At 43.5% G+C, this 26,795-nt stretch overlaps 1 protein-coding gene across 6 annotated transcripts in view; it reads right to left on the bottom strand.

The window, feature by feature from the left end:
- Positions 1–26,411, bottom strand: part of FBXL6 (F-box and leucine rich repeat protein 6) — a 37,411-nt gene extending 11,000 nt beyond the window's left edge. For 2 of the 6 annotated variants that reach the window (XM_056553464.1, XM_056553459.1), the window contains exons 1-3: positions 25,977–26,411; positions 5,865–6,175; positions 5,605–5,763 (exon numbers count right to left, since the gene is read on the bottom strand). In XM_056553464.1, the coding sequence (XP_056409439.1) occupies positions 5,605–5,763; positions 5,865–6,175 (470 nt within the window). In that variant the 5' untranslated portion in view covers positions 25,977–26,411. Of the gene's footprint in view, positions 1–5,604; positions 5,764–5,864; positions 6,206–25,976 lie in introns of all 6 variants that reach the window. The other 4 variants (XM_056553461.1, XM_056553460.1, XM_056553462.1 and 1 more) reach the window with 4 other exon arrangements.
- Positions 26,412–26,795: the final 384 nt, after the last annotated feature.

Raw genomic sequence — 26,795 nt, 5'->3', positions numbered from 1 at the left:
AACCGCAGACACACCAGCCATGAGATGTGTGACAGGTGGTGTAGGAAACCATGCAGACCACTGTCTGGCTTACTGGTCTGGGTCTATAGAAGACAAAGAGTCATTTTGTCGGTACCTCGCACAGTTGTGAGGAACCTGAACTCCAGCCATGGCTACATCAGTTGCTTGAAGTATGACAGGTGTGTAGGCAACCATGCAGACCACTGTCTGGCTTACTGGTATAGGTCCATAGAAGACAACAATTCGTCCTGTCGGAACCTCGCACAGTAGAGTGGAAACGGAGTCCAGCCGTAGATACATCAGCCGTTCTATATATATCAGGCGGTGTAGGCAACCATGCAGACCACCGTCTGGCTTACTGGTATGGGTCCCTAGGAGACAACGGAACACTCCATCGGACGCCTCACACAGTAGTGAGGTACCAGACTCCAGCCACAGATACTTCTGACCGGCGGCAGAGAAAAACCATGCAGACCACAGTGTGGTTTACTGGTAAGGGTCCATAGTATACTACGGGTCACTCCATCGGGCACTTCTCACCAGCAGTGGGGTACCGAGAGTGAGCCGCGGAACGCGGCAGCCATGAAAAGAGTAATAGGCGAGACTACTGTCTGGCATAATAATAACAGGTCTAATCCATGCCCCCGCACTAATATTCCCGAGGGCCATGCGCTGGATGAGGGGATCCGTAGCACTAGCCATGGATGCGATAGCCTGTGGAGATGTCCCATAGCATGACATGCCAAGAACCACCCCTAGGATAGATGGCTAGTAGACCGGACAGATGAGGAATCTTAAAAGAAACCTGAGCGTCTGGCAGGAACGCAAAAGTACTTGCTCGTTGTATGCACTCAATAGCAGAAGGGAACATATTGCTGGAATATTATCCCCAAGTTCCAAGCAGACTTGAATCCCTGGTAACAAACCACTACAGCGGTTATCATATGCTCCACGACAGGGAGCCACAATGTCGGATTGAAAAAGATAAGGCCGGCTAAAGCTGCAATAGAAATAAAATTGCAATCCAAGTATTGGGCACAAGATGGTGCCAAACACCACCAAATGGTCTGAAAAACCAAGAAATATACTATGTACAGTATAAGATATGGCTGGCCAAGGCTGCATAGAAAAAAAGGGTGCAATATAAGTTTGACCACAAGAGGGCGCCACTACAGCAAAAGATCTGAGTTTTTTTTTTTTTTAAACATGCGGGCAGCCCCAGGAGCTGTGACGGCACGAAGCAGAATGCCTAGCAGTACCTGCCGCCACACAGCTCCGAGGCAAAGCTCCCGTGGCAGCAGCGCAGGGTGGCCCACGGAGCCGCTCTGCTACAGAGCGCCGCCAACACCCGCATGGTGGAGGGCCGGAGCTTAACTCCGCTCACAACCAAACGGACGCAGGTAGTGCCCACCGGCCGAGGCGTGAACCGGAGGGAAGGAGGAGGGCGGAGCCATGCACCGCCCGACATAACCCCCCCCACCCAGTGCACTGGGAAATAAGAATGGCGGCCATGTGGCAGAACCCGGAGTCCCAGCATTGACTCATACACATACCGCAGCCGGGCATTGCACAGTGTGGTCGGCACCTAGAAGGAACAGCAAGGCTGTTCAGAGGCGAGCAGACAAAACCTCCTGTGGAGGGAGCCGCTGAAAAACGCCAGCGGCTGTCCTCCACAGGACCCAGTATGCATAACACAGCCCCCCCAGGGAACCAGAGAGAGCCCAAATATGAACCCCCAATAAAGGACAATGTCCCACCGGGAGAGGGAGGGAGGAAGAGGGGGGATATATACTCACCAGTCTTCTTATACTCACCTCAAGACGTCTTCAGCCAGCTTTATAGTCACCTGTATCACATCATGCTTCTACAGACCAAGACGAACAGGGAAAAAAGGGGGACCTGGACCCTAGGTGCAACCCCAGGCGCTGGCCGTTGGCGGGAAGGGGTTAACGGTGAATTTTGATTTATGTCCCGTGCCCCTTAGCCACATATGGCGTTGGCGGGAAGGGGTTAACGGTGCATTTGTATTTTATGTCCATGCTCCTGAACCCCCACCTGAAAAAGGGAAACAAAAGGGAGTAAAAAATCTAACTAAACAGCCCTAACTAGAAAATAATAAAAAAGGCCAGGTCTGGAGAGCACCATACCTGTGTCTTGCCTCCTAGCTGACACTAGTGATTACCTCACTGCAGGTGGGCGGGTATATCCTGCCAGGGAGGAGCTGACTTTTTTTCCTAGTGTCAGCGCCTCCTAGTGGCAAGAGCTTATACCATCAGTTAGGTGTCCCCCAATGAAGAAGCGACCGAGAAAATACATGTATGTATTGGCCCTGGCTGTAGCTACTACTCCATGTATATACCGTAGCATGCACTGTTCCATTCACAGACAACTGCATGGAATGGCCAACCCTCTCCACATGATTGTGCAAAGCGAGCACAGCATTCTTGGCAAAATAATGGCAATGAGGTATGCGCCACCTGGGCTGGGCACACCCCATTAGTTGCCTTATGGCTGTGGAGTCAACAAGATGGTATGGGAGTGCCTTGGCCAGGTACAAATAAAGGCACACTACAACACGGTGACTGAGCGAATACTGTTGTCAGGAGGGCCTGGATTCCCCAATAGATAACTGAAGGGATTGAGGAGGAGACGACACTGATAAGGACAAGACAGATGTGCTGCCTGTGGACGAGGCCTGACTGCTAACAGATAATGTGCTGCCTGTGGACGAGGCCTGACTGCTGACAGATAATGTGCTGCCTGTGGATGAGGCCTGACTGCTGACAGATAATGTGCTGCCTGTGGACGAGGCCTGACTGCTGACAGATAATGTGCTGCCTGTGGATGAGGCCTGACTGCTAACAGATAATGTGCTGCCTGTGGACGAGGCCTGACTGCTAACAGATAATGTGCTGCCTGTGGACGAGGCCTGACTGTTGACAGATAATGTGCTGCCTGTGGACGAGGCCTGACTGCTGACAGATAATGTGCTGCCTGTGGATGAGGTCTGACTGCTGACAGATAATGTGCTGCCTATGGATGAGGCCTGACTGCTGACAGATAATGTGCTGCCTGTGGACGAGGCCTGACTGCTGACAGATAATGTGCTGCCTGTGGACGAGGCCTGACTGCTGACAGATAATGTGCTGCCTGTGGACGAGGCCTGACTGCTGACAGATAATGTGCTGCCTGTGGACGAGGCCTGACTGCTGACAGATAATGTGCTGCCTGTGGATAAGGCCTGACTGCTGACAGATAATGTGCTGCCTGTGGACGAGGCCTGACTGCTGACAGATAATGTGCTGCCGGTGGATGAGGCCTGACTGCTGACAGATAATGTGCTGCCTGTGGACGAGGCCTGACTACTGACAGATAATGTGCTCCCTGTGGATGAGGCCTGACTGCTGACAGATAATGTGCTCCCTGTGGATGAGACCTGACTGCGGACAGATAATGTGCTGCCTGTGGATGAGGCCTGTCTGCTGACAGATAATGTGCTGCCTGTGGACGAGGCCTGACTGCTGACAGATAATGTGCTGCCTGTGGATGAGGTCTGACTGCTGACAGATAATGTGCTGCCTGTGGATGAGGTCTGACTGCTGACAGATAATGTGCTGCCTGTGGACGAGGCCTGACTGCTGACAGATAATGTGCTGCCTGTGGATGAGGCCTGACTGCTGACAGATAATGTGCTGCCTGTGGACGAGGCCTGACTGCTGACAGATAATGTGCTGCCTATGGATGAGGCCTGACTGCTGACAGATAATGTGCTGCCTGTGGATGAGGCCTGACTGCTGACAGATAATGTGCTGCCTGTGGATGAGGCCTGACTGCTGACAGATAATGTGCTGCCTGTGGACGAGGCCTGACTGCTGACAGATAATGTGCTGCCTGTGGACGAGGCCTGGCTGCTGACAGATAATGTGCTGCCTGTGGATGAGGCCTGACTGCTGACAGATAATGTGCTGCCTGTGGTCCAGGCCTGACTGCTGACAGATAATGTGCTGCCTGTGGACGAGGCCTGACTGCTGACAGATAATGTGCTCCCTGTGGACGAGGTCTGACTGCTGACAGATAATGTGCTGCCTGTGGACGAGGCCTGACTGCTGACAGATAATGTGCTGCCTGTGGATGAGGCCTGACTGCTGACAGATAATGTGCTGCCTGTGGATGAGGCCTGACTGCTGACAGATAATGTGCTGCCTGTGGACGAGGCCTGACTGCTGACAGATAATGTGCTGCCTGTGGATGAGGCCTGACTGCTGACAGATAATGTGCTGCCTGTGGATGAGGCCTGACTGCTGACAGATAATGTACTGCCTGTGGATGAGGCCTGACTGCTGACAGATAATGTGCTGCCTGTGGACGAGGCCTGACTACTGACAGATAATGTGCTCCCTGTGGATGAGGCCTGACTGCTGACAGATAATGTGCTGCCTGTGGATGAGGCCTGACTGCTGACAGATAATGTGCTGCCTGTGGATGAGGCCTGACTGCTGACAGATAATGTGCTGCCTGTGGATGAGGCCTGACTGCTGACAGATAATGTGCTCCCTGTGGATGAGACCTGACTGCTGACAGATAATGTGCTGCCTGTGGATGAGGCCTGACTGCTGACAGATAATGTGCTGCCTGTGGACGAGGTCTGACTGCTGACAGATAATGTGCTCCCTGTGGATGAGGCCTGACTGCTGACAGATAATGTGCTGCCTGTGGATGAGGCCTGACTGCTGACAGATAATGTGCTGCCTGTGGATGAGACCTGACTGCTGACAGATAATGTGCTGCCTGTGGATGAGACCTGACTGCTGACAGATAATGTGCTGCCTGTGGATGAGGCCTGACTGCTGACAGATAATGTGCTGCCTGTGGATGAGACCTGACTGCTGACAGATAATGTGCTGCCTGTGGACGAGGCCTGACTGCTGACAGATAATGTGCTGCCTGTGGACGAGGCCTGACTGCTGACAGATAATGTGCTGCCTGTGGACGAGGCCTGACTGCTGACAGATAATGTGCTGCCTGTGGATAAGGCCTGACTACTGACAGATAATGTGCTCCCTGTGGACGAGGCCTGACTGCTGACAGATAATGTGCTGCCTGTGGACGAGGCCTGACTGCTGACAGATAATGTGCTGCCTGTGGATAAGGCCTGACTACTGACAGATAATGTGCTCCCTGTGGATGAGGTCTGACTGCTGACAGATGTGCTGCCTGTGGACGAGGCCTGACTGCTGGCAGATAATGTGCTCCCTGTGGATGAGGTCTGACTGCTGACAGATGTGCTGCCTGTGGACGAGGCCTGACTGCTGGCAGATAATGTGCTGCCTGTGGACAATGCCTGACTGCTACACAACTATGATAACATTACAACCCTACACATACATACCCACCCCATATACAGTACAAGGATAGCCATATATTATATATATTTATAATTACATCTCATATACTGTTTCCGGACCTGACACCTATGATAACACTATAGCCTTATATACACATACATACCCTATATACTAGGCTATAATATATATATATAATTCACACACACACCCCCCCCATATACTAGGATAGCCATATATATAAACACACATACATACTAACCTTTGTTGTATTAGGGTCTCTATGGTCTTCTTGACCTTGTTCTGAACATTGGGGGGATCGTTGTTAGTCGGGAGGATCCAGCATCGGCTCACAGACACTTGATGCCACAGATCTGGGCTATAGGCCACCTGGTGCCAGAGGTGACACACCTGCGCCAGCCTGGCAAGGACAGAGAACAATAGATTACATATAACCTCAGATGCACAGAAGGACGCTCCCCAGTAGGGGACAGACATTATTTGAGGGTCTCACACATGTACCTGCACAGGGTGGGCACTGCCCCCTCACTGCCAACCACCAGTTGGAAGATCCTGTGGATGATCTCACGGGGCATCAGGCTGCCCCAGCCATAGTCGGCAGTGATGGGGCCCCCAGCGTCCTCCTCAGTCCGGCGCACGCGTTTCACCACTCTGACGGTTTCCCGCAGTTCATTAGGGATGAGGAGCAGCATGTCCTTGTCAGTGTGCTGGATAAAGTAGTCTTCTTTTGGCGCCCGCTGCAGGCGACGCTTCTTACCTGGCTTCTTGGCTCGCTTCCCTGCACGGCATCCCTGAGAGCTGCTTGACGCCATCTGTAAAGAATAGAAAAGGACAATGGGCCCCTGAAGGTCACCAGGGGCAACAGATGAGTGAGCGGCCCTAAAGTCAAGGCAATTAAAGGACATCTACAGCAAAAACAACTGTATCTGATCACGGGGAGTCCGACTGCTGGGAAACCCCGCGATCTCCTAAATGGTGCCCCGGCATTGCCGCGCTGTGTGCGGGCTAATGCACATGTGTTCGGCCTCACTATCTATGGGAGAGGCGGGGATGCAGCGTTAATGCCTCCCCACCTCTCCCATAGAGCTGTATGGGGAATAAAGCCCTATGGGAGAGGTGGGGAGGCATTAACGCTGCATCCCCGCCTGTCCCATAGAGATACATAGAGGGGGTGTTTTGGCTGCAACGTCATGCTGCGGCCGACACGCCTCCTGCACGGGAGATCGCGAGGGGTCCCAGCGGTCAGACCCCGCGATCAGACGCTTATCCTCTATCCTGTGGATAGGGGATACGTTATATTCGCTGCAGATGTCCTTTAACCTCTTAGGGACGCAGGGTGTACCCGTGCGCCCCAGTTCCCGAGTCCTTAAAGGGGTACTCCTGTGAAAACGTTTTTTCTTTTAAATCAACTGGTGCCAGAAAGTTAAACATATTTGTGAATTACTTCTATTAAAAAAGAGGAAATTCCTTTCTTTTTGGAACACAGTGCTCTCTGCTGACATCTCTGTCCATTTTAGCAACCGTGCATAGCAGATGTATGCTAAGAGCAGCATGGTGGCTCAGTGGTTAGCACTGCTGTCTTGCAGTGCTGGGGACTTGGGTTCAAATCCCACTAAGGACAACAATAAATATAGAGTTATTATTATTATAATGACGTCAGCAAAGAGCACTGTGCTCATGATGTCATCAGAGAGAATTCCAAAAAGAAAAGAATTTCCTCTGTAGTATTATGCAGCTAATAAGTACAGGAAGGATTAAGATTTTTTAATAGAAGTAATTTACAAATCTGTTTAACTTTCTGGCACCAGTTGATTTAAAAGAAAAAAGGTTTTCACCGGAGTACCCCTTTAAAGGACTCAGGTCATACAGGTACGCCCTGCGGTTTTCCGTCCCCTTCGCTCGCCAAACGGGGACCGGAATGGGATGCCTGCTGAAATCATTCAACAGGCATCATGTGAAAACCCCTGGGGGAGGGAGGGGTCCAACAAATCAGGACTCCTGCTGGGGGTGTCACTAACAGCACCTGCTCCGCCCCAAGTCTGGAGGGCGAGAGCGGGTGTCGGAGTAGACACCGGCAGCTGGGGCCCCTGATCCCACCGGCAGCGGTGGCCCAGGGCAACACCAGGAGCTAAGGCTGTGCCTCCTGCTGTTGCTTAGCAACAACTCCCAGCATGCACAGCCAAAGGGCATGCTGGGAGTTGTAGTTGTGCCTCCAGCGGTTGCATAACTACAACTCCCAGAATGCCCTTGGGCTGTCAGTGCATGTTGAGAGTTTGTTTTGCAACAGCTGAAGGCTCATTGGTTGCGAAACACTGGGTTAGGGTTTGTTATTTAACTCAGTGTTTCGCACCAGTGTGCTTTCAGCTGTTGCATAACTACAACTCCCAGTATCCACGGTCTGTCAGTGCATGCTGGGAGTTGTAGTTTTGCAATGTGAACGTACAGGGTACATTCACACCGTTGGGTTTACAGTGAGTTTTTAAGCTCAAACTCCCAGCTGGAAACTCGCTGTGAACCCCCACCCATGTGACTGTACCCAAAAAACACTACACAAAATAAAGAGTAAAACACTACATAAACACACCCTTACACTGTTACTCCTCCCCCCCGCCCCCCAATAAAAACGTCTCATACGGCACTGTTTCCAAAACTGAGCCTCCAGCTGTTTCAAAACAACAGCTCCCAGTATTGCCGGACAGCCATTGACTATCTAGGAAGGCTGGAAGTTTTACAACAGCTGGAGGCACCCTGTTTGGGAAACACTGGTATTTTTGTTAGAGGGAGCAAGTGTAATGCTTGTATCGGGTCCGCCCCATGCAAATCCCTAATTTAGGTCTCTAATGCGCATTGCACAATCTCAATTTGGAGCTCTGTCGTACTTCAAGGCAACAGTTTAGTGACACATATACGGGGTATTTCCGTACTCAGAAGAAATTGTGTTACAAATTTTGGGGGGCTTTTTCTCCTTTTATCCCTTATGAAGAGGTCAAGTTGGGGTCTACACCAGCATGATAGTGTAAAAAAAAAAAAACAATTTACACTAACATGCTGGTGTTGCCCTATACTTTTCATTTTCACAAGAGGTAAAAGGAAAAAACACCCCCAAAATCTGTAACCCAATTTCTCCTGAGTACGGAAATACAACATATGTGGACGAAAAATGCTCTGCGGGTGCACAAAAGGGGTCAGGAGTGAGAACGCACCATGTACATTTGAGGCCTAAATTGGTGATTTGAGGGGTGTAGTTTTGGAAACTACACTTCTAATGGAATGTAACTAGGGGTATAGTGAGCCTTAACACCCCACAGTTGTTTGACAAATTTTCATTAAAGTTGGAAGTGAAAATAAAAAAGTTTTCATTTTCACAAGGAGTAATAGGAGAAAAAGCACCCCTTAAATTTGTAACACCATTTCTTCTGAGTATGAAAACACCCCATATGTGGATGTAAAGTGCTCTGCGGGCGCACTACAGGGCTCAGAAGAGAAGGAGGCCCCTTTGAGCTTTTGGAGAGAGAATTTGGCTGGAATGTAAGGCCATGTGCGTTTACAAAGCCCCTATGGTGTCAGAACAGTGGATCCCAACCTCCCCCTGCCCCCAAACATGTGACTCTATTTTGGAAACTACACCCATCGCAGAATGTAATAAGGGGAGCAGTGGGCATTTACACCCCACAGGTGTCTGACAGATTTTTGAAACAGTGGTCCGTGAAAAATTAAATTTTCATTTGCCCAGCCCACTGTTTCAAAGATCTGTAAAACGCCAGTAGGGTGTAAATGCTCACTGCACCTCTTATGACATTCTGCGAGGGGTGTCGTTTCCAAAATGGGGTCACATGTGGGGGAAGCAGGTCCACTGTTCTGGCACCACGGGGGCTTTGTAAATGCACATGGCCTCTTACTTCTATTCCAACCAAATTCTCAAATTCTGCAGAGCACTTTACATCCACATATGAGGTATTTCCTTACTCGAGAGAAATAGGGTTAAAAATGTAGTGGGGGGGGGGGGGTCTTATTCTCCTTTTACCCCTTGTACAAATGAAAAAATTGGGTCTACAAGAACATGTTAGTGTAAAATATGAAGATATTGAAGTTTCCCATCCACTTTCTTGCTATTCCGGTGAAACACCTAAAGGGTTAACAAACTTTCTGAATGTCATTTGGAATACTTTGAGGGTTGCAGTTTTCATAATGGGGTCCATTAGGGGGTATTTCTAAAATACAGACCTTAAAATTCACTTCAAACTGAACAGGTCCCTGAAAAATTTCGATTTTGAATTTTGCATGAACATTTGGAAAATTGCTGCTAAACTTTGAAGCCTCTGATGTCTTCAAAAAGTAAAAACATCTCAACTTAATGATGCCAACATAATATATTGTATCGCAAGACTTAGCAGCAGATGGCTGGCACTGGTCCTGTGTAGTTAAGCACTTCAATCGGCGGTGCAGCCTAGCGATTAGGTTCGGTTCCAGGCCCTCTCCCCGTCACACCCTGGTGCTACTACCCGCAGAGAAGAAGCAACTTCTAATACAACACAAGGAAAGAAAAGCGGGGGCACTCACGTATTGGTGATCAGGTAACAGGCTTCTTTATTTCAACGGTGCAGGTACAATCGTACAATAGCGGGGCGTCAGGAGACAATAGCCATTTAGTGCCGCTCCCGACACTTCTTCAGGTCACGCCTCTCCAGGTGAACAAGGGTCAAGTAAATACTTCCTGTAACCCTACGTCACCAGGACAGGGCGTATACAAACATGCACTACGAAAGTGCAGGGTGCAAACACTTAATAAAACATCATTAAAAACATATACATATATAGAGGTATACAGAACGACCATATACATAAACGAGCGTTTAAAGGAGAAGTCCCATGTAGAAAAAGTATTGTGTTTTAAATGCAGAAGCAAAAGTTCTATCACTTTGTAAATCACTGACTTTACCCATCTTGGATGTAAAACCTGTTTTTCTAGCTTCTTTGTTCAGAGGAAGTTCAGCAGCTCCCTGTTCTGATGGCTTGCGACCCCCCCCCCATTGAGCTGCATTATGCTGGGGGCCGTGATGTCACAATTTCCCATAGTTCTGTGTGCTGCCTGCAGCTCAACCACGCTCTGTGCACGGCCAGGGCACCTCCCATGTGCAGCTTCAGCCAATCATAGAAGCCCCAGTGAGCTGAGCAAGCGTCTTCATCTCCTCGGCAGGGAAGCATCTGACAGCCAGCTCCGTGTTTATAAGAGCAAGAACGATGTCCCGAGAAGAAGCAGAGGGGGAGGGGAGATCCCTGCTCTCCCCTGCACTGATCACAATCTGACAGCAGGTCAGTCTGAAAGAAGGATGTCCTGAGAATAGAAGCAGGGGGAGGGGAAACACTGAGCCTGCTGTTAAAGTGATCAGTGTCTAGGTCAGTGTATCCCAACCAGGGTGCCTTCAGCTGTTGCAAAACTAAAACTCCCAGGCATGCTGGGAGTTGTAGTTTCACAACAGCTGGAGGCACCCTGGTTAGGAAGCACTGGTCTAGGCTGGGCTACTTCTGTGATGAACTGAAAGGCATTATGGGAGACAGGAAGTCAGGGAGCTCCATGGACCAGGAAGTAGCGATCTTTCAGAGGGGATTGCAGGAGAAGGGAGAGGGTGAGATACATGAGGAGCAGATTGTCAGAATGGTGAGCTCATGCACTTTCACATGATAGAAAAAAAAATTTGTGACTTGGTCCATGATACTTCTTCTTTAAGGGAACATAAATTGTCAATATCGGAAAATACTCAGAAAAATACTCGAAAAAAAACTACAACTAATGTCGTATACGCGATTTTTTGTACCTGTAAGCGATTTTATATAGATTGCACCACTAGATCTATGAATGTGCGTTTCAGGGAACACGCTAGATCTATGGTCACTAAGAAAAGGAGCCCTAGATTAATCGCACATGTAATAGAAGAATAGAGGAGATATTAAAGCTCTTAAATATACAGGTATAGAAAAGATATCCCTGATTCAGGGCACAGACAGTAAGAGACGCCTATTGCAAGCCGAAGCAAGATGGATCATTCAGACAACTGCGGAGGGAAACCTCGGTCTGAATGATCGGCTTGACATGAACGTCTTTTCCTGAGGGAGTTTTTTTCCGAGTATTTTCCGATATTGACAATTTATGTTCCTTTAAACGCTCGTTTATGTATATGGTCGTTCTGTATATCTCTATATATGTATATGTTTTTAATGATGTTTTATTAAGTGTTTGCACCCTGCACTTTCGTAGTGCATGTTTGTATACGCCCTGTCCTGGTGACGTAGGGTTACAGGAAGTATTTACCTGACCCTCGTTCACCTGGAGAGGCGTGACCTGAAGAAGTGTCGGGAGCGGCACGAAATAGCTATCGTCTCCTGACGCCCCACTATTGTACCTGCACCGTTGAAATAAAGAAGCCTGTTACCTGATCACCGATACGTGAGTGCCCCCGCTTTTCTTTTCTTGTGTTGTATTAGAAGTTGCTTCTTCTCTGCGGGTAGTAGCACCAGGGTGTGACGGGGAGAGGGTCTGGGACCGAACCTAATCGCTAGGCTGCACCGCGGATTGAAGTGCTTAACTACACAGGACCAATGCCCGCTATCTGCTGCTAAGTCTTGCGATTGGAGATTTAACTCTTTCGGGCTTGAGCACGGAAGAAGTGTAGTTGAAGTTTGCACACATCTCAGCAAAGATGGAGTCGGACGACTCAGCCAGTAATGCGATGGACAGCTCGGGAGGTGCCTTTAATGCGGGGCGTCAGGGTGCTGACACTTTCTTTATGGAATGTAACAGCCAAGATATATTGCAAGTTATGAGCGTGAAAAATTTGGAACATAAGGTGTCAATTTTGTCTGAAAGAGAGAAAAGATTATTTTGGTCTTTGAAGTCTCTACGCTCCTATGCTGAATGTAATAGAGTCCCACTTGGACTTAGAAATTATAAAGAACCGTCCCTATATGGGGACGATATGGAATTCGTTCATGAATGGGACAAAGTACATCTGGACTATTCATTGAAAATGATGCATCTTGTAATCAAAAGGCATGAAAAGGAATATGATGTTATAATCTCAGATTTATCTAAAGCCGAAAGTGAGCTGGGGAATCGATTGAATGATGCACAGTTTGCTACTTTTATGAATAGACTGGAAAAAAGACTCACCACTTTACCAGCAGTGTTAAAGGACACTAAAAGGGACAAGTTTCTTCGAGATAAAATTGATTTTGATGAGAAAAAAGACGCCCCAAAAAGGGGAAGGGAAAACGTGGCAAAAAGACGGAGTTCTGGACAACAGAGTCAGATTCCAGCGGCTCAGAAAGCAGCAATAGCCGCAAAGAAAGTACACCAGGAACATCAGCCCCCCCCCCCCCCCCCTTTTAGGAGGAAAAGGACGAGGAGGGGACGGGGCAGGACTAAAAAGGAAAAACGTGTCCTGGAGACACTAGATGTGACGGGCAACCTTTCCATTATTAATCTTTCTACGTTAACAGTTGATGATGATATGCGCTCTGTACTCTGTAAGGGTTTGAATTATTGCATCACGGATGACTTTGACATGGTCGACTTTCTGGTTGACCTATTCAAAGCCACCCGAAAATTGAATCTAAAAAAGTTTTTTCATAATAAAATGCAAATGAATACTAGATTAGAGGGGGAAACCCCTGTAAGTATTGGTCCTTTGGGATTCTATAATATACAAGAAGAGACAGATATGGCATGTTTAAATGACCTTACAGATTTTTTATTAGAAGAGTCTCCTCAGGTAGATAATAGCATTCTGAATTCACAAGAGGAGTAAAATCCTCCTTTTGCCCCCCTATTTTTGCAGGTAGTGGTATCAATCTATTCCAAAAACGTGTCCTGGAGGACATGAGAGCACTTTGTTACCCCCAAGATCCTCCGAATTTATCAAATAAAGAAAAACAGGCATTGAAAGTTTTAAGGAAGAGAGAGGATATTATTGTAAAGAAATCGGATAAAGGGGGTAACATAGTGCTCATGAGTAAAGAATACTACTTAGGAGAAAGCTAATAGGCAGTTAAAAGATGAGAAATCATATGTGATACTTCCCTCTAACCCGTTAATTAAAATGTCATCAAGGTTACAGTCATTTTTACGAATAAGTGTGGAGAAGGGAGTTTTATCAAAAAAGACTGCTGAAAAACTTCTACCATTAAACCCAAAACCGGCGAATTGGTACTTTTTACCAAAGACGCACAAGACGTTGGTGTCCTCACCCGGGAGACCTATTGTCTCCAGGGTGGGGTCACTGATGGAACCCCTTTCTAGGTACATAGATTGGCTGCTGCACCCTCTCCTGAAGGAGATACCTGGCCTGGTCAAGGACACAAACGAGTTTTTGTTGGCATTGGAGGGCATGAATTGGCCACCCAATGGTATTCTATTGTCCCTAGACATTGAAAGCCTTTACACAAGTATCCCTCAGGAGAGGAGTGTAGCAGCCGTTCGTGAACTATTGCAGGATTCAGACAAGCCTTCTAGCTATATAGAATTCGTTTGCGAGTCCATCCATTTGATCCTAACCTGCAACACCTTTAAATTCGGTGAGACCTGGTATAAACAAGTAGGTGGTGTTGCCATGGGTACGCCCATAGCTTGCACCCTAGCGAATTTATATGTCGCTATGTTCGAAAAGAAATTTATATTCTCCAGCTCCAACCACTTTTTGAGGTTCGTTGCTAGTTATCGTTTTGTAGACGATATTTTTATCGTATGGACTGGGACAGAGTTAGAGTTCAATGAGTTTGTGGGTGAATTAAATGGCATCGATAATATGAACCTGTCGTTCACTTCTAAGATAGGATGGGGGGAGTTGGAATTCCTTGACGTGCTCGTGGTGGTGGAAGAAAACAGCGTTGTTACTAAAGGTTATCGCAACCCACTGCGTGCAACGCATTGTTACATTACGATAGCTACCACCCCGAGCACGTCAAGAAAGCAGTCCCATACGGACAGTTTTTGCGACTGAGGCGTATTAACAGCAGAGATGAAGATTTTTTGTTGCAAGCAAATGATTTGCTAAACCGATTGATAAATAGAGGGTACCCCAAAAGCCTCTTAGAAAAATCATTACAGAGAGCCTTAAATCGAAATAGGAAAGAACTATTAGTTGGTGGAAGAAAAATTTACAACAAAGGAGGAGGAGTGTATTTGAAAACAGACAGGTTACTTCAGGTAATGCTACGCTTACATCAGTGCACAATACTGAACTAAAGATAGAAAAGATGGAAAGGGTAGAAAGTTCACGTTTTACGTTTTCTTTTTCATTTAGCCCCATGGCAACTAAAATAAGGAAAGCCATAAGCGACAATTGGTTCCTGGTTCAAAATGATGCGGACCTAGCTGAATACACTGACCAGAAACCAATTGTAGCATTCAAAAAGTGTAAGAACATAAAAGATCTATTAGTGAAAACAGCATTTAAAGAAAAACCTAATCAAGAAAACTGGTTAAATAGATCATTACCCTCAGGTATGCATAGATGTGGCACCTGTAATTGGTGCCACTATGTATGCATAAATAAGGACTTGTCCTTAGGAGGGGTTAAGAATTATACAAAAAAAAGCATGATGTGCTGCAAAACAACGAATGTCGTATACGCGATTTTTTGTACCTGTAAGCGATTTTATATAGATTGCACCACTAGATCTATGAATGTGCATTTCAGGGAACACGCTAGATCTATGGTCACTAAGAAAAGGAGCCCTAGATTAATCGCACATGTAATAGAAGAATAGAGGAGATATTAAAGCTCTTAAATATACAGGTATAGAAAAGATATCCCTGATTCAGGGCACAGACAGTAAGAGACGCCTATTGCAAGCCGAAGCAAGATGGATCATTCGGACAACTGCGGAGGGAAACCTCGGTCTGAATGATCGGCTTGACATGAACGTCTTTTCCTGAGGGAGTTTTTTTCAGAGTATTTTCCGATATTGACAATTTATGTTCCTTTAAACGCTCGTTTATGTATATGGTCGTTCTGTATATCTCTATATATGTATATGTTTTTAATGATGTTTTATTAAGTGTTTGCACCCTGCAATTTCGTAGTGCATGTTTGTATACGCCCTGTCCTGGTGACGTAGGGTTACAGGAAGTATTTACCTGACCCTCGTTCACCTGGAGAGGCGTGACCTGAAGAAGTGCCGGGAGCGGTATATAATAATATAAAGATATCTCCTGTATGATGGTGACATAATATATTGTATATAATAATATAAAGATATCTCCTGTATGATGGAGACATAATATATTGTATATAATAATATAAAGATATCTCCTGTATGATGGTGACATAATATATTGTATATAATAATATAAAGATATCTCCTGTATGATGGTGACATAATATATTGTATATAATAATATAAAGATATCTCCTGTATGATGGTGACATAATATATTGTATATAATATAATAATATAAAGATATCTCCTGTATGATGGTGACATAATATATTGTATATAATAATATAAAGATATCTCCTGTATGATGGTGACATAATATATTGTATATAATAATATAAAGATATCTCCTGTATGATGGTGACATAATATATTGTATATAATAATATAAAGATATCTCCTGTATGATGGTGACATAATATATTGTATATAATAATATAAAGATATCTCCTGTATGATGGGGACATAATATATTGTATATAATATAATAATATAAAGATATCTCCTGTATGATGGGGACATAATATATTGTATATAATAATATAAAGATATCTCCTGTATGATGGTGACATAATATATTGTATATAATAATATAAAGATATCTCCTGTATGATGGTGACATAATATATTGTATATAATATAATAATATAAAGATATCTCCTGTATGATGGTGACATAATATATTGTATATAATAATATAAAGATATCTCCTGTATGATGGGGACATAATATATTGTATATAATAATATAAAGATATCTCCTGTATTATGGGGACATAATATATTGTATATAATAATATAAAGATATCTCCTGTATGATGGGGACATAATATATTGTATATAATAATATAAAGATATCTCCTGTATTATGGTGACATAATATATTGTATATAATAATATAAAGATATCTCCTGTATGATGGTGACATAATATATTGTATATAATAATATAAAGATATCTCCTGTATGATGGTGACATAATATATTGTATATAATAATATAAAGATATCTCCTGTATGATGGGGACATAATATATTGTATATAATAATATAAAGATATCTCCTGTATGATGGGGACATAATATATTGTATATAATAATATAAAGATATCTCCTGTATGATGGTGACATAATATATTGTATATAATATAAAGATATCTCCTGTATGATGGTGACATAATATATTGTATATAATAATATAAAGATATCTCCTATATGATGGGGACATAATATATTGTATATAATAATATAAAGATATCTCCTATATGATGGGGACATAATATATTGTATATAATAATATAAAGATATCTCCTGTATGATGGTGACATAATATATTGTATATAATAATATAAAGATATCTCCTGTATGATGGGGACATAATATATTGTATATAATAATATAAAGATATCTCCTGTATGATGGTGACATAATATATTGTATATAATAATATATAGATATCTCCTGTATGATGGTGACATAATATATTGTATATAATAATATAAAGATATCTCCTGTATGATGGTGACATAATATATTGTATATAATATTATAAAGATATCTCCTGTATGATGGAGACATAATATATTGTATATAATATAATAATATAAAGATATCTCCTGTATGATGGTGACATAATATATTGTATATAATATAATAATATAAAGATATCTCCTGTATGATGGGGACATAATATATTGTATATAATATAAAGATATCTCCTGTATGATGGGGACATAATATATTGTATATAATAATATAAAGATATCTCCTGTATGATGGGGACATAATATATTGTATATAATAATATAAAGATATCTCCTGTATGATGGGGACATAATATATTGTATATAATAATATAAAGATATCTCCTGTATGATGGTGACACAATATATTGTATATAATAATATAAAGATATCTCCTGTATGATGGCGACATAATATATTGTATATAATATAAAGATATCTCCTTTATGATGGTGACATAATATATTGTATATAATATAATAATATAAAGATATCTCCTGTATGATGGTGACATAATATATTGTATATAATATAAAGATATCTCCTGTATGATGGTGACATAATATATTGTATATAATATAATAATATAAAGATATCTCCTGTATGATGGTGACATAATATATTGTATATAATATAATAATATAAAGATATCTCCTGTATGATGGAGACATAATATATTGTATATAATAATATAAAGATATCTCCTGTATGATGGTGACATAATATATTGGATATAATAATATAAAGATATCTCCTGTATGATGGAGACATAATATATTGTATATAATATAATAATATAAAGATATCTCCTGTATGATGGGGACATAATATATTGTATATAATAATATAAAGATATCTCCTGTATGATGGAGACATAATATATTGTATATAATATAATAATATAAAGATATCTCCTGTATGATGGGGACATAATATATTGTATATAATAATATAAAGATATCTCCTGTATGATGGGGACATAATATATTGTATATAATATAAAGATGTCTCCTGTATGATGGTGACATAATATATTGTATATACCGTATATACTCGAGTATAAGCCGACCCGAGTATAAGCCGAGACCCCTAATTTCAACCCAAAATCCCAGGAAAAGTTATTGACTCGAGTATAAGCCTAGGGTGGGAAATACCTCATCCCCCCCTGTCATCATCCAGACCCGTCATTAACATCCTCATCATCATCATCCCCTTGTCATCATCCCACACATCCCCCCTTCATCATCCCCTTATCCCACACATCCCCCCTTCATCATCCCCTTATCATCCCACACATCCCCCCTTCATCATCCCCTTATCATCCCGCACATCCCCCCTTCATCATCCCCTTATCATCCCACACATCCCCCTTCATCATCCCCACCCCCCTTCATCATCCCCACACCCCCCCCCCTTCATCATCCTCTTCTCATCATTCGCCCTCAGTGGTCTTCAACCTGCGGACCTCCAGAGGTTTCAAAACTACAACTCCCAGCAAGCACGGGCAGCCATCGGCTGTCCGGGCTTGCTGGGAGTTGTAGTTTTGAAACCTCCGGAGGTCCGCAGGTTGAAGACCACTGCGGCCTTCAACATCATCCAGCCCCCTCTCACCCCCTTTAGTTCTGAGTACTCACCTCCGCTCGGCGCTGGTCCGGTCCTGCAGGGCTGTCCGGTGAGGAGGTGGTCCGGTGAGGAGGTGGTCCGGGCTGCTATCTTCACCGGGGGCGCCTCTTCTCCGCGCTTCCGGCCCGGAATAGAGGCGTTGCCTTGACAATGACGCAGAATTACGTTGGCAATGAACGCACCTCTGCGTCGTTGTCACGGCAACGTGACTATTCTGAGGCCGGGCCCGAAGCGCTTAGAAGAGGCCTCCCCGGTGAAGATAGCAGCCCGGAACACTATCCCACCGGACCACCTCCTCACCGGACAGTCCTGCAGGACCGGACCAGCGCCGAGCGGAGGTGAGTACTCAGAACTAAAGGGGGTGAGAGGGGGCTGGATGATGTTGAAGGCCGCAGTGGTCTTCAACCTGCGGACCTCCGGAGGTTTCAAAACTACAACTCCCAGCAAGCCCGGACAGCCGATGGCTGCCCGGGCTTGCTGGGAGTTGTAGTTTTGAAACCTCTGGAGGTCCGCAGGTTGAAGACCACTGCGGGTGGGGGAGTTCACTCGAGTATAAGCCGAGGGGGGTGTTTTCAGCACGAAAAATCGTGCTGAAAAACTCGGCTTATACTCGAGTATATACGGTAATAATATAAAGATATCTCCTGTATGATGGGGACATAATATATTGTATATAATAATATAAAGATATCTCCTGTATGATGGTGACATAATATATTGTATATAATAATATAAAGATATCTCCTGTATGATGGAGACATAATATATTGTATATAATAATATAAAGATATCTCCTGTATGATGGGGACATAATATATTGTATATAATATAATAATATAAAGATATCTCCTGTATGATGGGGACATAATATATTGTATATAATAATATAAAAAGATATCTCCTGTATGATGGCGATATAATATATTGTATATAATAAAGATATCTCCTGTATGATGGTGACATAATATATTGTATATAATAATATAAAGATCTCCTGTATGATGGTGACATAATATATTGTATATAATAATATAAAGATATCTCCTGTATGATGGGGACATAATATATTGTATATAATAATATAAAGATATCTCCTGTATGATGGTGACACAATATATTGTATATAATATAAAGATATCACCTGTATGATGCATAAAGTGGACGTATTGTATATGTGAATCAATATATAATTCATTTGGCATCCATTTTCCTTACAAGCAGAGAGCTTCAAAGTTAGAAAAAAACAACATTTTCATAAAATTTGGGAATTTTTCACAAAGAAATTATGCAAGTATCGGCAAAAATTAACCACTATGTTCAAGTAGAATGTCACAAAAAAATAATAATCTCGGAATCAGAGTGAAATGTAAAAGCATCAGAGTTATTAATGTATAGAGTGACAAATGGGCAAAAAAAAGAATCCTTAAGGGGTTAACAAAACAAAGACCAGATGCTCATCTGTGCTGCTGTGGGGACATTACATCCTCTGTACTGCTGTGAGGACATTACATTACATCCTCTGTACTGCTGTGAGGACATTACATTACATCCTCTGTACTGCTGTGAGGACATTACATTACATCCTCTGTACTGCTGTGAGGACATTACATCCTCTGTACTGCTGTGAGGACATTACATTACATTCTCTGTACTGCTGTGAGGACATTACATTACATTCTCTGTACTGCTGTGAGGACATTACATTACATCCTCTGTACTGCTGTGAGGACATTACATTACATCCTCTGTACTGCTGTGAGGACATTACATTACATCCTCTGTACTGCTGTGAGGACATTATATTACATCCTCTGTACTGCTGTGAGGACATTACATTACATTCTCTGTACTGCTGTGAGGACATTACATTACATCCTCTGTACTGCTGTGAGGACATTACATTACATTCTCTGTACTGCTGTGAGGACATTACATTACATTCTCTGTACTGCTGTGAGGACATTACATTCTCTGTACTGCTGTGAGGACATTACATTATATCCTCTGTACTGCTGTGAGGACATTACATTACATCCTCTGTACTGCTGTGAGGACATTACATTACATTCTCTGTACTGCTGTGAGGACATCAAATTACATTCTCTGTACTGCTGTGAGGACATTACATTACATTCTCTGTACTTCTGTGAGGACATTACATCCTCTGTACTGCTGTGAGGACATTACATTACATTCTCTGTACTGCTGTGAGGACATTACATTACATCCTCTGTACTGCTGTGAGGACATTACATTCTCTGTACTGCTGTGAGGACATTACATTCTCTGTACTGCTGTGAGGACATTACATTACATTCTCTGTACTGCTGTGAGGACATTACATTACATTCTCTGTACTGCTGTGAGGACATTACATTCTCTGTACTGCTGTGAGGACATTACATTCTCTGTACTGCTGTGAGGACATTACATTCTCTGTACTGCTGTGAGGACATTACATCCTCTGTACTGCTGTGAGGACATTACATCCTCTGTACTGCTGTGAGGACATTACATTACATCCTCTGTACTGCTGTGAGGACATTACATTACATCCTCTGTACTGCTGTGAGGACATTACATTACATTCTCTGTACTGCTGTGAGGACATTACATTACATTCTCTGTACTGCTGTGAGGACATTACATTACATTCTCTGTACTGCTGTGAGGACATTACATTACATTCTCTGTACTGCTGTGAGGACATTACATTCTCTGTACTGCTGTGAGGACATTACATTCTCTGTACTGCTGTGAGGACATTACATTCTCTGTACTGCTGTGAGGACATTACATCCTCTGTACTGCTGTGAGGACATTACATTACATCCTCTGTACTGCTGTGAGGACATTACATTACATCCTCTGTACTGCTGTGAGGACATTACATCCTCTGTACTGCTGTGAGGACATTACATCCTCTGTACTGCTGTGAGGACATTACATTACATTATCTGTACTGCTGTGAGGACATTACATCCTCTGTACTGCTGTGAGGACATTACATCCTCTGTACTGCTGTGAGGACATTACATTACATTCTCTGTACTGCTGTGAGGACATTACATTACATCCTCTGTACTGCTGTGAGGACATTACATTACATCCTCTGTACTGCTGTGAGGACATTACATTACATCCTCTGTACTGCTGTGAGGACATTACATTACATTACATCCTCTGTACTGCTGTGAGGACATTACATTACATCCTCTGTACTGCTGTGAGGACATTACATTACATCCTCTGTACTGCTGTGAGGACATTACATTACATCCTCTGTACTGCTGTGAGGACATTACATTACATCCTCTGTACTGCTGTGAGGACATTACATTACATTCTCTGTACTGCTGTGAGGACATTACATTCTCTGTACTGCTGTGAGGACATTACATCCTCTGTACTGCTGTGAGGACATTACATTACATTCTCTGTACTGCTGTAAGGACATTACATTACATCCTCTGTACTGCTGTGAGGACATTACATTACATCCTCTGTACTGCTGTGAGGACATTACATTACATTCTCTGTACTGCTGTGAGGACATTACATTACATTCTCTGTACTGCTGTGAGGACATTATATTACATCCTCTGTACTGCTGTGAGGACATTACATTCTCTGTACTGCTGTGAGGACATTACATTCTCTGTATTGCTGTGAGGACATTATATTACATTCTCTGTACTGCTGTGAGGACATTACATTACATTCTCTGTACTGCTGTGAGGACATTACATTACATTCTCTGTACTGCTGTGAGGACATTACATTACATCCTCTGTACTGCTGTGAGGACATTACATTACATTCTCTGTACTGCTGTGAGGACATTACATTACATCCTCTGTACTGCTGTGAGGACATTACATTACATCCTCTGTACTGCTGTGAGGACATTACATTACATTCTCTGTACTGCTGTGAGGACATTACATTACATCCTCTGTACTGCTGTGAGGACATTACATTACATCCTCTGTACTGCTGTGAGGACATTACATTACATCCTCTGTACTGCTGTGAGGACATTACATTACATTCTCTGTACTGCTGTGAGGACATTACATTCTCTGTACTGCTGTGAGGACATTACATCCTCTGTACTGCTGTGAGGACATTACATTACATTCTCTGTACTGCTGTGAGGACATTACATTACATTCTCTGTACTGCTGTAAGGACATTACATTACATCCTCTGTACTGCTGTGAGGACATTACATTACATCCTCTGTACTGCTGTGAGGACATTACATTACATTCTCTGTACTGCTGTGAGGACATTACATCCTCTGTACTGCTGTGAGGACATTACATCCTCTGTACTGCTGTGAGGACATTACATCCTCTGTACTGCTGTGAGGACATTACATTCTCTGTACTGCTGTGAGGACATTACATTCTCTGTACTGCTGTGAGGACATTACATTACATTCTCTGTACTGCTGTGAGGACATTACATTCTCTGTACTGCTGTGAGGACATTACATTACATTCTCTGTACTGCTGTGAGGACATTACATTACATTCTCTGTACTGCTGTGAGGACATTACATTACATCCTCTGTACTGCTGTGAGGACATTACATTACATTCTCTGTACTGCTGTGAGGACATTACATTACATCCTCTGTACTGCTGTGAGAACATTACATTACATCCTCTGTACTGCTGTGAGAACATTACATTACATCCTCTGTACTGCTGTGAGGACATTACATTACATCCTCTGTACTGCTGTGAGGACATTACATTACATCCTCTGTACTGCTGTGAGGACATTACATTACATTCTCTGTACTGCTGTGAGGACATTACATTCTCTGTACTGCTGTGAGGACATTACTTTCTCTGTACTGCTGTGAGGACATTACATTACATTCTCTGTACTGCTGTGAGGACATTACATTACATCCTCTGTACTGCTGTGAGGACATTACATTACATTCTCTGTACTGCTGTGAGGACATTACATTACATCCTCTGTACTGCTGTGAGGACATTACATTACATTCTATGTACTGCTGTGAGGACATTACATTACATTCTATGTACTGCTGTGAGGACATTACATTACATCCTCTGTACTGCTGTGAGGACATTACATTACATCCTCTGTACTGCTGTGAGGACATTACATAACATTCTCTGTACTGCTGTGAGGACATTACATTACATCCTCTGTACTGCTGTGAGGACATTACATTACATCCTCTGTACTGCTGTGAGGACATTACATCCTCTGTACTGCTGTGAGGACATTACATCCTCTGTACTGCTGTGAGGACATTACATCCTCTGTACTGCTGTGAGGACATTACATTACATCCTCTGTACTGCTGTGAGGACATTACATTACATTCTCTGTACTGCTGTGAGGACATTACATTACATTCTCTGTACTGCTGTGAGGACATTACATTACATCCTCTGTACTGCTGTGAGGACATTACATCCTCTGTACTGCTGTGAGGACATTACATCCTCTGTACTGCTGTGAGGACATTACATCCTCTGTACTGCTGTGAGAACATTACATTACATCCTCTGTACTGCTGTGAGGACATTACATTACATTCTCTGTACTGCTGTGAGGACATTACATTACATCCTCTGTACTGCTGTGAGGACATTACATTACATCCTCTGTACTGCTGTGAGGACATTACATTACATCCTCTGTACTGCTGTGAGGACATTACATTACATCCTCTGTACTGCTGTGAGGACATTACATTACATCCTCTGTACTGCTGTGAGGACATTACATTACATTACATCCTCTGTACTGCTGTGAGGACATTACATTACATCCTCTGTACTGCTGTGAGGACATTACATTACATCCTCTGTACTGCTGTGAGGACATTACATTACATCCTCTGTACTGCTGTGAGGACATTACATTACATCCTCTGTACTGCTGTGAGGACATTACATTACATCCTCTGTACTGCTGTGAGGACATTACATTACATTCTCTGTACTGCTGTGAGGACATTACATTACATCCTCTGTACTGCTGTGAGGACATTACATTACATCCTCTGTACTGCTGTGAGGACATTACATTACATCCTCTGTACTGCTGTGAGGACATTACATTCTCTGTACTGCTGTGAGGACATTACATCCTCTGTACTGCTGTGAGGACATTACATCCTCTGTACTGCTGTGAGGACATTACATTACATTCTCTGTACTGCTGTGAGGACATTACATTACATCCTCTGTACTGCTGTGAGGACATTACATTACATTCTCTGTACTGCTGTGAGGACATTACATTCTCTGTACTGCTGTGAGGACATTACATTCTCTGTACTGCTGTGAGGACATTACATCCTCTGTACTGCTGTGAGGACATTACATTACATTCTCTGTACTGCTGTGAGGACATTACATCCTCTGTACTGCTGTGAGGACATTACATCCTCTGTACTGCTGTGAGGACATTACATTACATCCTCTGTACTGCTGTGAGGACATTACATTACATCCTCTGTACTGCTGTGAGGACATTACATCCTCTGTACTGCTGTGAGGACATTACATCCTCTGTACTGCTGTGAGGACATTACATTACATTCTATGTACTGCTGTGAGGACATTACATTACATCCTCTGTACTGCTGTGAGGACATTACATCACATTCTCTGTACTGCTGTGAGGACATTACATTACATCCTCTGTACTGCTGTGAGGACATTACATTCTCTGTACTGCTGTGAGGACATTACATTACATTCTATGTACTGCTGTGAGGACATTACATTACATTCTCTGTACTGCTGTGAGGACATTACATTACATCCTCTGTACTGCTGTGAGGACATTACATTACATTACATCCTCTGTACTGCTGTGAGGACATTACATTACATCCTCTGTACTGCTGTGAGGACATTACATTACATCCTCTGTACTGCTGTGAGGACATTACATTACATTCTCTGTACTGCTGTGAGGACATTACATTCTCTGTACTGCTGTGAGGACATTACATTACATTCTCTGTACTGCTGTGAGGACATTACATTACATCCTCTGTACTGCTGTGAGGACATTACATTCTCTGTACTGCTGTGAGGACATTACATTCTCTGTACTGCTGTGAGGACATTACATTACATTCTCTGTACTGCTGTGAGGACATTACATTACATTCTATGTACTGCTGTGAGGATAACAGATTGATCCCAGAGGGCCCCGTAGCTATCACTTCCTGTAGGGGCCACACTCACCTCCTTCGGCACCGGTCACGGTGTGGGCGGGGTCAGTGCTCGGTGCTCGCAACTTATTGGATGAAACAGCCTTAACCCAAACAAAGAGCTGCCATCTTACTACACCCGGATCGGGCGGTGGAGTCGCAGCGTGTGGCCCCGTTCACCTTGGGACCCCGTACACCTTGTGATCCCGTTCACCTTGGGACCCCGTACACCTTGTGATCCCGTTCACCTTGGGACCCCGTACACCTTGTGATCCCGTTCACCTTGGGACCCCGTACACCCTGTGGCCCGTGAGACGAGCCGATAACATTTACCTCAGAACCGCGTCCCGTCCTGAATGTACAGTAACAAGTGAGGGGTGAGACAGCCAATCCGCGGGCGCGCTGCGCGTCATGTGATACAGGAAGCACGTGCGGAGAGCAGGAGCTGAGGGAGAAACCGGCGGGAGAGGTGAGGTGAAGGGACGTGACGTCATAATGCTCCTTATATATGTCATATACCTCATACTACACTATGTATACACACCTCATACTACACTGTAAGTACATCATACACCTCAAACTACACCATATATACGCCTCATATTGATACACACCTCATACTACATTATATATACCTCATACTACATTATATACACACCTCATACTACATTATATACACCTCATACTACATTATATATACCTCATACTACATTATATATACCTCATACTACATTATATATACCTCATACTACATTATATACACCTCATACTACATTATATACACCTCATACTACATTATATATACCTCATACTACATTATATATACCTCATACTACATTATATATACCTCATA

Source organism: Hyla sarda, unplaced genomic scaffold, assembly GCF_029499605.1.
Source record: "Hyla sarda isolate aHylSar1 unplaced genomic scaffold, aHylSar1.hap1 scaffold_308, whole genome shotgun sequence".
Classification (NCBI taxonomy): domain Eukaryota; kingdom Metazoa; phylum Chordata; class Amphibia; order Anura; family Hylidae; genus Hyla; species Hyla sarda.
The sequence above is the reverse complement of the archived record's forward strand: the minus strand, read 5'-3'. Positions and strand labels throughout refer to the sequence as shown.